At 48.7% G+C, this 10,420-nt stretch overlaps 1 protein-coding gene across 1 annotated transcript; it reads left to right on the top strand.

Moving 5' to 3' along the window:
• The first annotated feature begins 537 nt into the window (after window positions 1-537).
• Window positions 538-10,420, top strand: CHCT1 (CHD1 helical C-terminal domain containing 1). The gene is made up of 6 exons (XM_022552714.2): window positions 538-603; window positions 1,738-1,839; window positions 2,106-2,281; window positions 2,716-2,815; window positions 5,862-6,057; window positions 9,313-10,420. The coding sequence occupies exons 1-6, from the start codon at window positions 553-555 to the stop codon at window positions 9,474-9,476; spliced, it is 789 nt and encodes a 262-aa protein (XP_022408422.1). The 5' UTR covers window positions 538-552; the 3' UTR covers window positions 9,477-10,420.

Below are 10,420 nucleotides of genomic sequence, written 5' to 3'. Positions count from 1 at the left end.
TCCTGGAGATTACGGTGGATGGAAGAGAAGATCTATCCCAGGACAGATTTACAGTGTTCCCTTCTCCCTATACCCTCTAGTCCATCGTCCCCAGTCGGGAAAGGGATGTTACAAAACCTGGTCCTCACTCTCGGGAAGCCTACGCTGTAACTGAAGGGGCATGAATGGTACACACGCAGGAAAATGACTTCAAAAGCCTTAACCGGGTTCAAAATGGACAGCATCTGACAGTTCTCTTGGGAGAAGGGGTGCCAGCCCCTCCTGTCCAGCTGTGCGATCTGACAAAGTCTGGGATCTACCTGGCACAACCTGCTCACTTCCCTAGGCCAGTCCCTGTTGAAGGAGAGGCTGGTCACCCGGGGAAGGGGTGGGGGAGGGCCGGGGAGGGGGAGGGGCATGGCACTCTGTGTTGGCAGTTGCCATGGTTTTGCTCCGAGTTCTGAGTGTCAACCTGCCCACTCCCTGAGACACTCAGGTCCCAGAAGCAGTAGGTCAGAAGCCCAAGGGGGCTGAGGAGTGCTACCTCTGGAGCCCATCGGCACACCTGTTGAGATGGAAGCCTTAGATGGACAGGGGGGTGAAGGGGACCAGCCACTAGAGAAGGTGCAGTGGGGCTGGGGATGTGAGGGAGAGAGGAAAGGAGGGCCCTGGAGGGGCTGGTTTGGGAAGGCAGAGAGTATGAAACTCAAGGAAGGAGAGAAGAAAGAAAAAGGGTGAGGTACACGAGTTGGCAAGAGACTGAAAGAACAAGAGAAGGTTAATTCATTCAGACAGATGTTTATCAAGGACATATATATCTGGCAAGATGATGGGAAGGTTCTCGGCAAGATGATTGTTGTTTATGAAGATACAGAGGCTCGGGTGTGTGTGTGTATGTGTGTGTGCACATGCGTTATGGTCTGTGAGGTCTGTCTGATTTGTGTGGTGTGTTTATGGAATTGATCAGCCAGAGTCCCCTCTCTCTCGGGTCTGGAGGAGCCTGTGTCCCGTTCCCTCTCCATCTTTCTCCCTCCCTTTCCCTGGTCTATCCCTTCAGAGTGGTCTGGGCCTGGATCTTCCTTGTGCCCCCTGAACACAGGCAGGAATTAATGCTCACTTTTCTGAGAGGCTTTTGAAAGGTCAGGTGTGAATCTCGTGTCAGTCTAATCCTGTACTCTGGCTTCAAGTATCAATTCCACAGTCACTTCGTCGTTATTAATTTTCGGCTTTTTTTGCCCCAGCTTGCTGTCAGAAAGTTCCTTCTCATCATCACCATCACCGTCATACACTCTCTGAGTGCCCATTAGCCCATGGGCTTGGGATTTTTAGGCACTCAGTAAGTGCTGAATGAATGAGTAAATGAATCCCTAATCATTCCCCCCAAGGAGTTACTTAAACTTCTTGGTGCCATTAGTGTTCTCGCCTGTAACCAGGAATAATGATTTCTAGCCTCACAGAATCTGTGGGAGAATAAAATGAGTTAATGTTTATCAAGTGCTTTGCAAAGTTAGCTGGTATACTGTGCTACAATTATTATAAAAGAAATGGGTCGGGCGTTCTAGCTTTTCTAAGCAGCAATTCTCAGAGACGGTTTTCTTTGCCCGGGGCTCACTCACCTGAGTGCTGGCTCAAGGACGAGGTCACTGGGAAAATGGAGAAGGGCTTTGGCTGGCGTCTGGACCAGTGGTTGCCCAGCACTTCCCCTCAGGAGCAGTAGCCCAAGCCCCCCAGCTGACTCCTGCCCCTGCCTCCTCCCAGGGGACGGATGGACCCTGCTTAGAGGGGAGCTCCAGCACCATCCCTGCCAGAGACTCACTTGTGTGCCAGGCCAAGGGCCTGGACAAAGACACCTTCAAAATTGTGAGTAAGGGGCCAGCCCAGGACCCTGTCCCCGTTCCCCACAGGTCAGGAGACCTGGGTCAGAAGTTGGCAGGCCTCAGACTCATAGTTCACAGCCCCACTTGACACACTCTTGGGAAGGAAGTGGGGTAAGAGGTTGACGGGAGCCTCCTCAACACTTCCTGGGCCATAAGGGTTGCAGCTGGGCCAACCTGCTGGCTCTGTGGGGCTGCCCAGCTGCCTCTTGTTTTTCCTGTGGCCCCTCACTTCACCTGTTGCCTCCTAAGTGTAAAGAATGTCTAAGGCCGCTGAAGAAGTTCCTGCGAAAGTTGCACCCGCCGAGGGACCTTCCCCAGGAGAAGAAGCTGAAGTACATGAAGCAGAGCCTGGTGGTCCTAGGGGACCACATCAACACCTTTCTGCAGCACTACTGCCAAGCCTGGGAAATCAAGCACTGGAGGAAGTAGGGCAGCTTCCCTACCCTTACCACTACACTCACTCCTGGGCCGACCCCTCTAGAATCAAGGTCACACCTTAATGAAAATCTCCTAGTTCTTTATCTTAGTGTGAAAGAGTCAGGATCCTGGAGTGAGCATGGTGAAGGGGGATGGGGAGAACAGGGTCCGCTTGCGACTCTGGGCAGCACTGAGTGGACAGAGGACTCTCCTGAGCCCGGAGGGAATGGCCTCTGATCGAATAACTGCTGTGTGGTGTGGGGGGCTCCTCACCGATACAGGGTATCCAAGGTCTGGCAAATCCCCATTACTCCATGTCCCCAACCAAACACTAAGGAGGCAGCATTTCCCCCCAGGTGGTCCTGGCCACAGGACAAACGCTGGAGGGAGAGGGGCTGTGCTCCGCTCCCCTCAGCCTTGGGCTTGGACTTCTCCCCTGCAGGAGGCTCTGGAGATTTGTCTCCCTCTTCTCGGAACTGGAGGCGAAGCAGCTTTACAGGCTCTACAAGTATACCAAGAACAGCCAGACGGCCAAGTTCCCGGTGAGGTTCCTCCAGGGCCCAGCTGAGGGTTGGTTGGTGTGTTCTTAAATTGTGAGGGGAGGCCTGCAACTGAAGGGCGGCATTTGGGATCTTAATTCCCCAACCAGGGGTCAAACCGGAGCCCCCTGCAGTGAAAGCCGGGAATCCTGACCACTGGACCACCAGGGAATTCCCTGAAGGGCCCTCTGATACAGCCAGCACCCCTCAGTCCCTTCCACACTCACTGCCTGAGGAAGACGCCACTGCCCCTGCGGTGGGCACAGAGTGGGGCTGAAGAGGGCAGAGACTCAGCTTCAAGTTCTAGATATTTATTCATCCTCCACACCCACACCCTGATGTGAACAGGGGCAAGGACTGTTCACAGTCCTTGGAGAGCCATGGGCAGGGATGATTGAGGCCAGGCAGAAAGGCACAGCCAGCTTGGGGGAGACTCTGGAGATTGTTGCAGAGGACAGAGGACAGAGGACAAATTCCTGGGCAGGGACTTCCCTGGTGGTCCAGTTGTTAAGACTCCGAGCTTCCAATGCAGGGGGTGTGGTTCGATCCTTGGTCGGGGAACTAAGATCTCACGTGCCATGAGGCATGGCCAAAAAATTAAAAAAAAAAAAAAAGATCCTGGGCAGGTTTTGTCCAAAAACAGTGTTTCTCAAACATTTTGGTCTTGGGTCACTTCTACCCTCTTAAAAATCATTGGGGACCCCCCAAAACCTGTATTCCTGTAGGTTACATCTATTGATATTTATTTGCCCTACTAGAAATTAAAGCTAAAGAAATAATTCAAAATATGTATTTACTGATTCATTTAAAAATAAAAACAAGGAGTCCGTTATATATTAACATAATTTTTATGAGCATTAACTGTATTTTCCAAAACAAAAAAATTTAGAGAGAAGAGTGGCATTGTTTGACATTTTTGCAAATCTCTTTAGTGTCTGGCTTAATAGAAGACAGTTGGATTCTCATATCTGCTTCTGCTCAATCTCTTATGATATAGTGATTTGGTTAAAGTGCATGAAGAAAACCCAGCCTCATACAGATATATAGTTAAAAGAGAGGAGTATTTTATTAGTGTTTTCAGATAATCGTGGATAGTTTTCTTTGATACCACACCAAAACTCAGAAAGTGGCAGTTACTTAATTGCAGTGTGGAATCTGAAACCATATTGATGAATGTTTTAAAATAGAAATAAAAAAAATTTTTTTAATTAATTATTTTTTTATTTTTGGCTGCGTCGGGTCGTCATTGTTGGGTGTTAGCTGCTGTGCTTGGGCTTTCTCCAGTTGCTGTGAGCGGGGGCTACTCTTTGTTGTGGTACGAGGGCTTCTCACTGCAGTGGCTTCTCTTGTTTCAGAGCTCAGGCTCTAGGCGCACGGGCTTCAGTACTTGTGGCACGTGTGCTCAGTAGTTGTGGTGCACAGGCTTAGTTGCTCCGCGGCATGTGGGATCTTCCCGGACCAGGGCTCGAACCTGTGTCCCCTGCATTGGTAGGCGGATTCTTAACCACTGTGCCACCAGGGAAGTCCCAGACATTTTTTTTAAAACCAGTTTTAGGTTTACAGAAAAATTGAGTATAAGGTATAGGGTTAGCCAAAAAGTTAGTTCAGTTTTTTCCATATAATGTTACAGAAAAACCCGAACCAACATTTTGGCCAACCCAATACAGAGTTCCCATATCCCACCCTTTTCTGTCTTCCTTATTATTAGCACCTTGCATTAGAGGGGTACATTTGTATCTTTGATGAGCCAATATTGATACACTATTAACTAAAAAAATAATGTCCATAGTTTACATTAGGGTGCACTCTTTGTTTTGCACATTCTATAGGTTTTGACAAATGTACAATAACATGTATCCACCATTACAGTAGCAAACAGAATAGTTTCATTGCCCTAAAAATCCCCTGTGCTCCATCTATTCATTCCTCCCTCCTTCCCCCAGACGCCTGGCAATCACTCATCTTTTTATTGTCTCCAGTTTTTCCTTTTCTGGAATATCCATGTAGTTGGCATCATACAGTATGTAGCCTTTTCAGATTTGTATCAATGAACTTTTCACACTAGGTTACATTAGAATCCATTGGTTTCTCTCTTGCACTTTGAGTGGACCCCACTTTTCAGGGGGTCTGTGAGGTTAGAGTATTTCACAGAGCACACTTTGAGAACCACTGATCCAAAAGAATAATCACAGATAACAGTTTTTATGTACCAGGCACATTATGTTCCCTCATGTCATCTTCAAAAGTAACACTAGGGCTTCCCCGGTGGCGCAATGGTTGGGAGTCCGCCTGCCGATGCAGGGGACGCGGGTTCGTGCCCCGGTCGGGGAGGATCCCACATGCCGCGGGGCGGCTGCGCCCGTGAGTCGTGGCCGCTGGGCCTGTGCGTCCGGAGCCTGTTGCTCCGCAGCGGGAGAGGCCACAACAGTGAGTGGTAATTAGAATTATTGTCCACAGTGTGTAAATGAAGGTGGTGAGGTAAAGTAACTTGACCCAAGCCACATAGCAAGTGGGAGGGAGGAACTGGATTCAAACATAATCTAGTTCAAAGGAAAGCCCCGCCCTGACCTCACCCCACCCACTGCTCCAGCTGTGCATCCTTAACCAAATCCTCTCTTTCTCTGGGTCTTTATTTCTACCTCTGAACATGAATGAGTGGATTCAGTGATTCCCCTTCTGAATATAAGGAGCTGCCATTTTGGTGATTCTTGGATTTCAGCAGCAGGAAAATTTCAAAAGATGTTTTCAGGCTCTCAACTTTAATTTTGCAAAGGACTTTAAAACAAGTACCACTGTTTCATTACAAACACATAAGACACTATACTCAAAAAAGAGATGAAGGACATATCCCAACGGAAAGAGACACCCAAGAAGGGACAGTTGGCAGCCTGGTCTCAATGTCCCCATGGTCCCCATCTGTGGCCCTCCATCCTTCTGGCTACGCAGGTGTGAGGTGCAGTCCGGCCGAAGCAGTTGCCTAACAAGGGCAGGGCTGGGGCTCTGGCACATGGGCCCCTCTCTTCTGCTCAACACTGTGGCCCCCTTGCAGGTAGCCTTCTACCCTTTGGACATCCCGGAGAGCTCCTTGCCTGCCAACAAGGAGGACAGTCTGCCCAAGCTCTGCACTGCCTGGGGGCTGCACAGTCACCTCAGTGCCATGAAGGAGAGGCTGTCCAAGATGCATGCCCCGGGCCGCCAGGTCTCCCTGCTCGGGGAGCTGAGAGCTGAGGGCCACAGCAGGAGAGGTAATGCCTGGAGGAGGGGCCTGTGTGTCCCGTGGAACACCTGACATAGTCTTCATCCCTCCTCCCCATCTTCTCTTCATCCCTTCATTTCTTTTACTTATTCATTTACTTATTTATTGGCCGCACCACGTGACATGTGGGATCTAGTTCCCAGACCAGGGGTCGAACCGCGCCCCCGGCATTCACAGCGCGGAGTCTTAACCACTAGACCACCAGGGGAGTCCCCATCCCTGCATTTCTGTTTTCTTTTTTTTTATAAATTTATTTATTTACATTTATTTATTTATTTATTGTTGGCTGTGTTGGGTCTTCGTTGCCGCGCACGGACTTCTCATTGCGATGGCTTCTCTTGCTGTGGAGCATGGGCTCTAGGTGCGCGTGGGCTTCAGTAGTTGTGGCACGTGGGCTCAGTAGTTGTGGCTCATGGGCTTTAGGGTGCAGGCTCAGTAGTTGTGGCACACGGGCTTAGCTGCTCCGTGGCATGTGGGATCTTCCTGGTCCAGGGCTCGAACCCATGTCTCCTGCACTGGCAGGCGGATTCTTAACCACTGTGCCACCAGGGAAGTCCCATCCCTGCATTTCTCTTTCTGTCCATTTTCCTTCCCCCTCTCCACTCTTTCTTTTCTCTTTTTCCCCCTTTCCCCACAGGTATGCTCATTATAGAAAGTTTGAAATGTACAGATAGTATAAAATAGAAGAGAGGAAAATTACCCATCACCCACGGGTATGAATATTAACATTTAGGTGTGTTCCCTTCACTGTTCTGTTTCATCCCAACCCCCCAACCTGGAGGTCTCAGGAAACATGCCTTTTTCAGTTAACATGTAAACAAAGCACTTTCCCGTACAACCAGAAGCAGAGCAGAGATGTTCCTAGAGGCTAAGAGCAGGGACTCCCGGGAAGTGTCCAAGCAGCAGCAGAATGCCCCCTCAGCTTTGGGCAGGGTATGGGCAGAGGAGGGGTTCATTCCACCAGGGAGGAGGCCGTCCAGCCAGCTGGCCTGGGAACCGACTTCCCGGCAGCCTTGGCCTCTGCAGTGACTGCGTGGCCTGGCTCTCTGGACAGAGGGTGTGGGATTAGGGGACAGAGACTCTTCAGTGAGAGGGACCCCAGCCAACGTTGGAACCTATGAAGGCCCCTCCTGTGCACTGAGGTGCAGAGAGGTGTTGGGCCACCTACCTCATACCCTTCTGGAACTGGCTTTTTGCTTAGCTCCTGGGGGAGAAGATGAAGGCAAATGGTAGCCTAGGACCGCAGAGCATGGTCCTAAACTGGACCCAGATGTTCCTCTGAAGGCCAGGCTGGCTGGGGCAGCCCTCAGGGCACCTTCACCAGTCACAGTCCACCGGTCACTTGGACCAAGTGGGAGGGCAGGAATGAGGATGGGTCAGGTACAGAGGGCCCAGGTCAGGCAGCTACCGAGACCCAGAACTCTGCCTGGGCTCTGCGGGGGCCCGTGGCCCCAGTGCCTATTGTTTAAATTGAGGAAGTAAAACATACAGTGGAATGAAGGCCAGTCCATCATTAATATGATGTAGGTCAGGGACTTCCCTGGTGGCACAGTGGTTAAGACTCCGTGCTCCCAATGCAGGGGGCCCAGGTTCGATCCCTGGTCAGGGAACTAGATCCCACATGCATGCCACAACTAAGAGTTCACGTGCCACAACTAAGGAGCCGGAGAGCCGCAACTAAGGAGCCTGCCTGCCACAACTAAGACCTGATACAACCAAATAAATAAAATTAATTACTTGATTTTAAAAAATGATCTAGGCCAAGCTGTCCATGAATCAGATGACGATAGTGAGGTGCAGGCTTTTGGGCCAGCGTCTCCCTGTACCAAGAGCTTTGTATCTCTTAATTTCACCCAAACCCTGCAGCATCCTGATGAGATGGGCATTATTATCCCCCTCCTACAAATGCACAATCTCAGAATACAGGGTAAAGGGCAGGTCTGGAGGAGGTAGGTTTGGGACAGGATTTAAAGAAAGGAATAAGGAGAGGGAGGGGGAAGGGGAAAGAGGTGGGAGGGACGTGTGCATGGAGGTGAGGGGGCAGTGAGTAGACAGGCTGGGCTCAGGGGTGAATGGCCGAGCACATTGCAGAGGTGCAGGCTGGCGTGTAACAGGAAAAAGGCTTGGATGGTGGGATAAGAAATTGGGCTTGAAATTGTAATTCTTAAAATAACATTTTATTACAAGCATAAGCATATCCTAGAAAATTAGATAATTCAGATCAGCAAAAAATAAGAAAATATAAACATTGTCATCCAGTTAGCACTTTCCAGATGTTTTTTATGTATATAAATACCTGTATTAAACAAAAATGAGACCATGCCGTATATAGGATTTTGATTTGAACTTACTTTTTTCAGTTATAGAAACCTTCCATGTTAACATCTTCATTTCATCTAATTGTTGAATTAAATACTCCACTTTCAAATTTTCCCAGCAAAGACATCTTTTGCACTGGTTTCCCAAACCCTGTGTTTCACCTGGTTATGTCTCTTAAGCCTCTTTTAACCTAACCGAGTTCCCTTTTTTACACCCTGGCCTGTCGAAGAGATCAGGCTATTTTGCAGAATGTTCCAATTTCTGCTTTTTTCTTATTACTTCCTTTTGGTATCTTTGAAGCTTGTTCTTCTATCCAGGAGCAGGATTGTAGGTCATGAGTCTCGATGAATTCATGTTAAACATGTTTTTGGCTGGGATATGTTACAGACGAGGCTGTGTTTTTCACATTGTGTTACATGAGATAACACATATTACCTGGTAGAGCCACCATGACGGAGTGAATCACCAAGTCTATCGTGCAGTTAAAAGTGACCTGCATGGTGTTTCTTGGGCACCATGTTCATGAGTCAGTTCTTAAGGAAAAAGGTGGCAACGGTGTTTGCAAACAACCCAGCAACAAAGTACTGGGAATTGGGCTGTGAAACTAGAGCGAGGAGTGGGGAGGAATCAGAGTCGGAAGCCAGAGGTCTAGTCCCGACTGTACCCCTAGCTTGGCTTAAGGCTTTGAACAGCAGCCCTTTTCCTTACTCTGTGCCTGTGTGAGATCCCTCAACTGTAAATTGGAGGGATACCATCTCCCTACCCCACAGGGTTTCTGTGAGAAAAGAGTAAGGGACATAGGTTGGAAGCAAGATAAGATTTTGTTGTTCTTCCTTTGAGTCCTTACCATGCCCCCCACATGTTACAGACTGAGATTCTCTATTTGTGATGTCATCAGCACTGTCTCTGACTTTCCCTTTTTCAGGTTCTTTAAGGAAACTTCCTCAACAACCAAAACTCAAGAGAAAGAGGATTAAGGAAGCCCCAGAAACTCCAGAGACCTGCCCACAAGAATACCCAGCTGGGGCAGAGGGCCAGCTCGCCCTGGATCCCAGAGCACTTGTACCTGAGGGCATGGGGGACCAATGAGGGGAAAGAAGAAATTGTCTCTGTCAAAAGGATGCTCAGGTCTTAATTATGTATGAATGGGGCAAGGAAATAAACATCCTTAATACAGTTTGACTTGGCTAAGGTGGTCACTGTGTCAAGGACCATCAGTCTGGGTGGAGATACATGTAAATAGACATTACAACGGGGTGACACAGGTGCCTGGGAAAGACCTCAGGGGAGGTAACACAGGTACTGATGTGTTTGCCAGGGAAGAGCACAGGTGGGGGTGGAATGGGCCTGGGGTAAGTCCGAGAGTGATAACTCTGGCGCCTGCCTAAATCGTCTGCCCTTGATCTCGTGGGAAAGTTAGCAGGGGGACAGTGAGAAGGGAGATGCCAGGAATGAGCTGGTGTGACTCGGTTATCAGGCAAAGTACACGGAAGTGAGAGAGAGTAGAGGCAGGAGACCAAAGAAGTAACCATATTAATAGTCTTAGCTAGGAACTATACTCAGTATTATGTAATAAGCTATAAGGGAAGAGAATCTGAAGAAGAATAGCATACATATGTATAACTGAACCACTGTGCTGTACACCTGAAACTAACACGATATTGTAAATCAACTATATTTCAATTTTTAAAAATTAAAAAAAAAAGTCTTAGCTAGGATGTTGGTTCAAACCTGTGGTCCAAAATTGGCAGCCCATGTGCTGAATTCAGACCACTGATGTGTTTTGTTTGCCCCCTGTGGTGGTCTACTTGTTTAAAACATTTTTATTAAAAAAGTCAGTTGCCAATATTAACTTGGTACATTTCACATTAGAAACAACAGCAGTTTAAAAAACCGGCCACACTTGGACCTGTCTTCTCAAATGACCACACCTGGCTGGGGCTGAGACACACATGGGGCTCAGGTTTCACTGATACTCTTTCCAGTTCACCACAGTCCCCACCCTCCCGGTTGCCTTACACACTGGCCTTCTT

The sequence above is a fragment of the Delphinapterus leucas genome, chromosome 19, assembly GCF_059928025.1.
Source record: "Delphinapterus leucas isolate spDelLeu-1000000601 "Yukka" chromosome 19, BTC_Dleu_Yukka2, whole genome shotgun sequence".
In the NCBI taxonomy this organism is placed as follows: Eukaryota; Metazoa; Chordata; class Mammalia; order Artiodactyla; family Monodontidae; genus Delphinapterus; species Delphinapterus leucas.
The sequence above is the reverse complement of the archived record's forward strand: the minus strand, read 5'-3'. Positions and strand labels throughout refer to the sequence as shown.

What these genes read in the sequence shown, in the direction of transcription:
- CHCT1 (XM_022552714.2), top strand. Translation starts at nt 553, where the DNA reads ATGGAAGCCTTAGATGGACAGGGGGGTGAAGGGGACCAGCCACTAGAG. An exon ending in ACAAAGACACCTTCAAAATT is followed by an intron (nt 1,840 to 2,105) that starts GTGAGTAAGGGG and finishes TTGCCTCCTAAG; the next exon opens with TGTAAAGAATGTCTAAGGCC. An exon ending in TGAGGGCCACAGCAGGAGAG is followed by an intron (nt 6,058 to 9,312) that starts GTAATGCCTGGA and finishes TCCCTTTTTCAG; the next exon opens with GTTCTTTAAGGAAACTTCCT.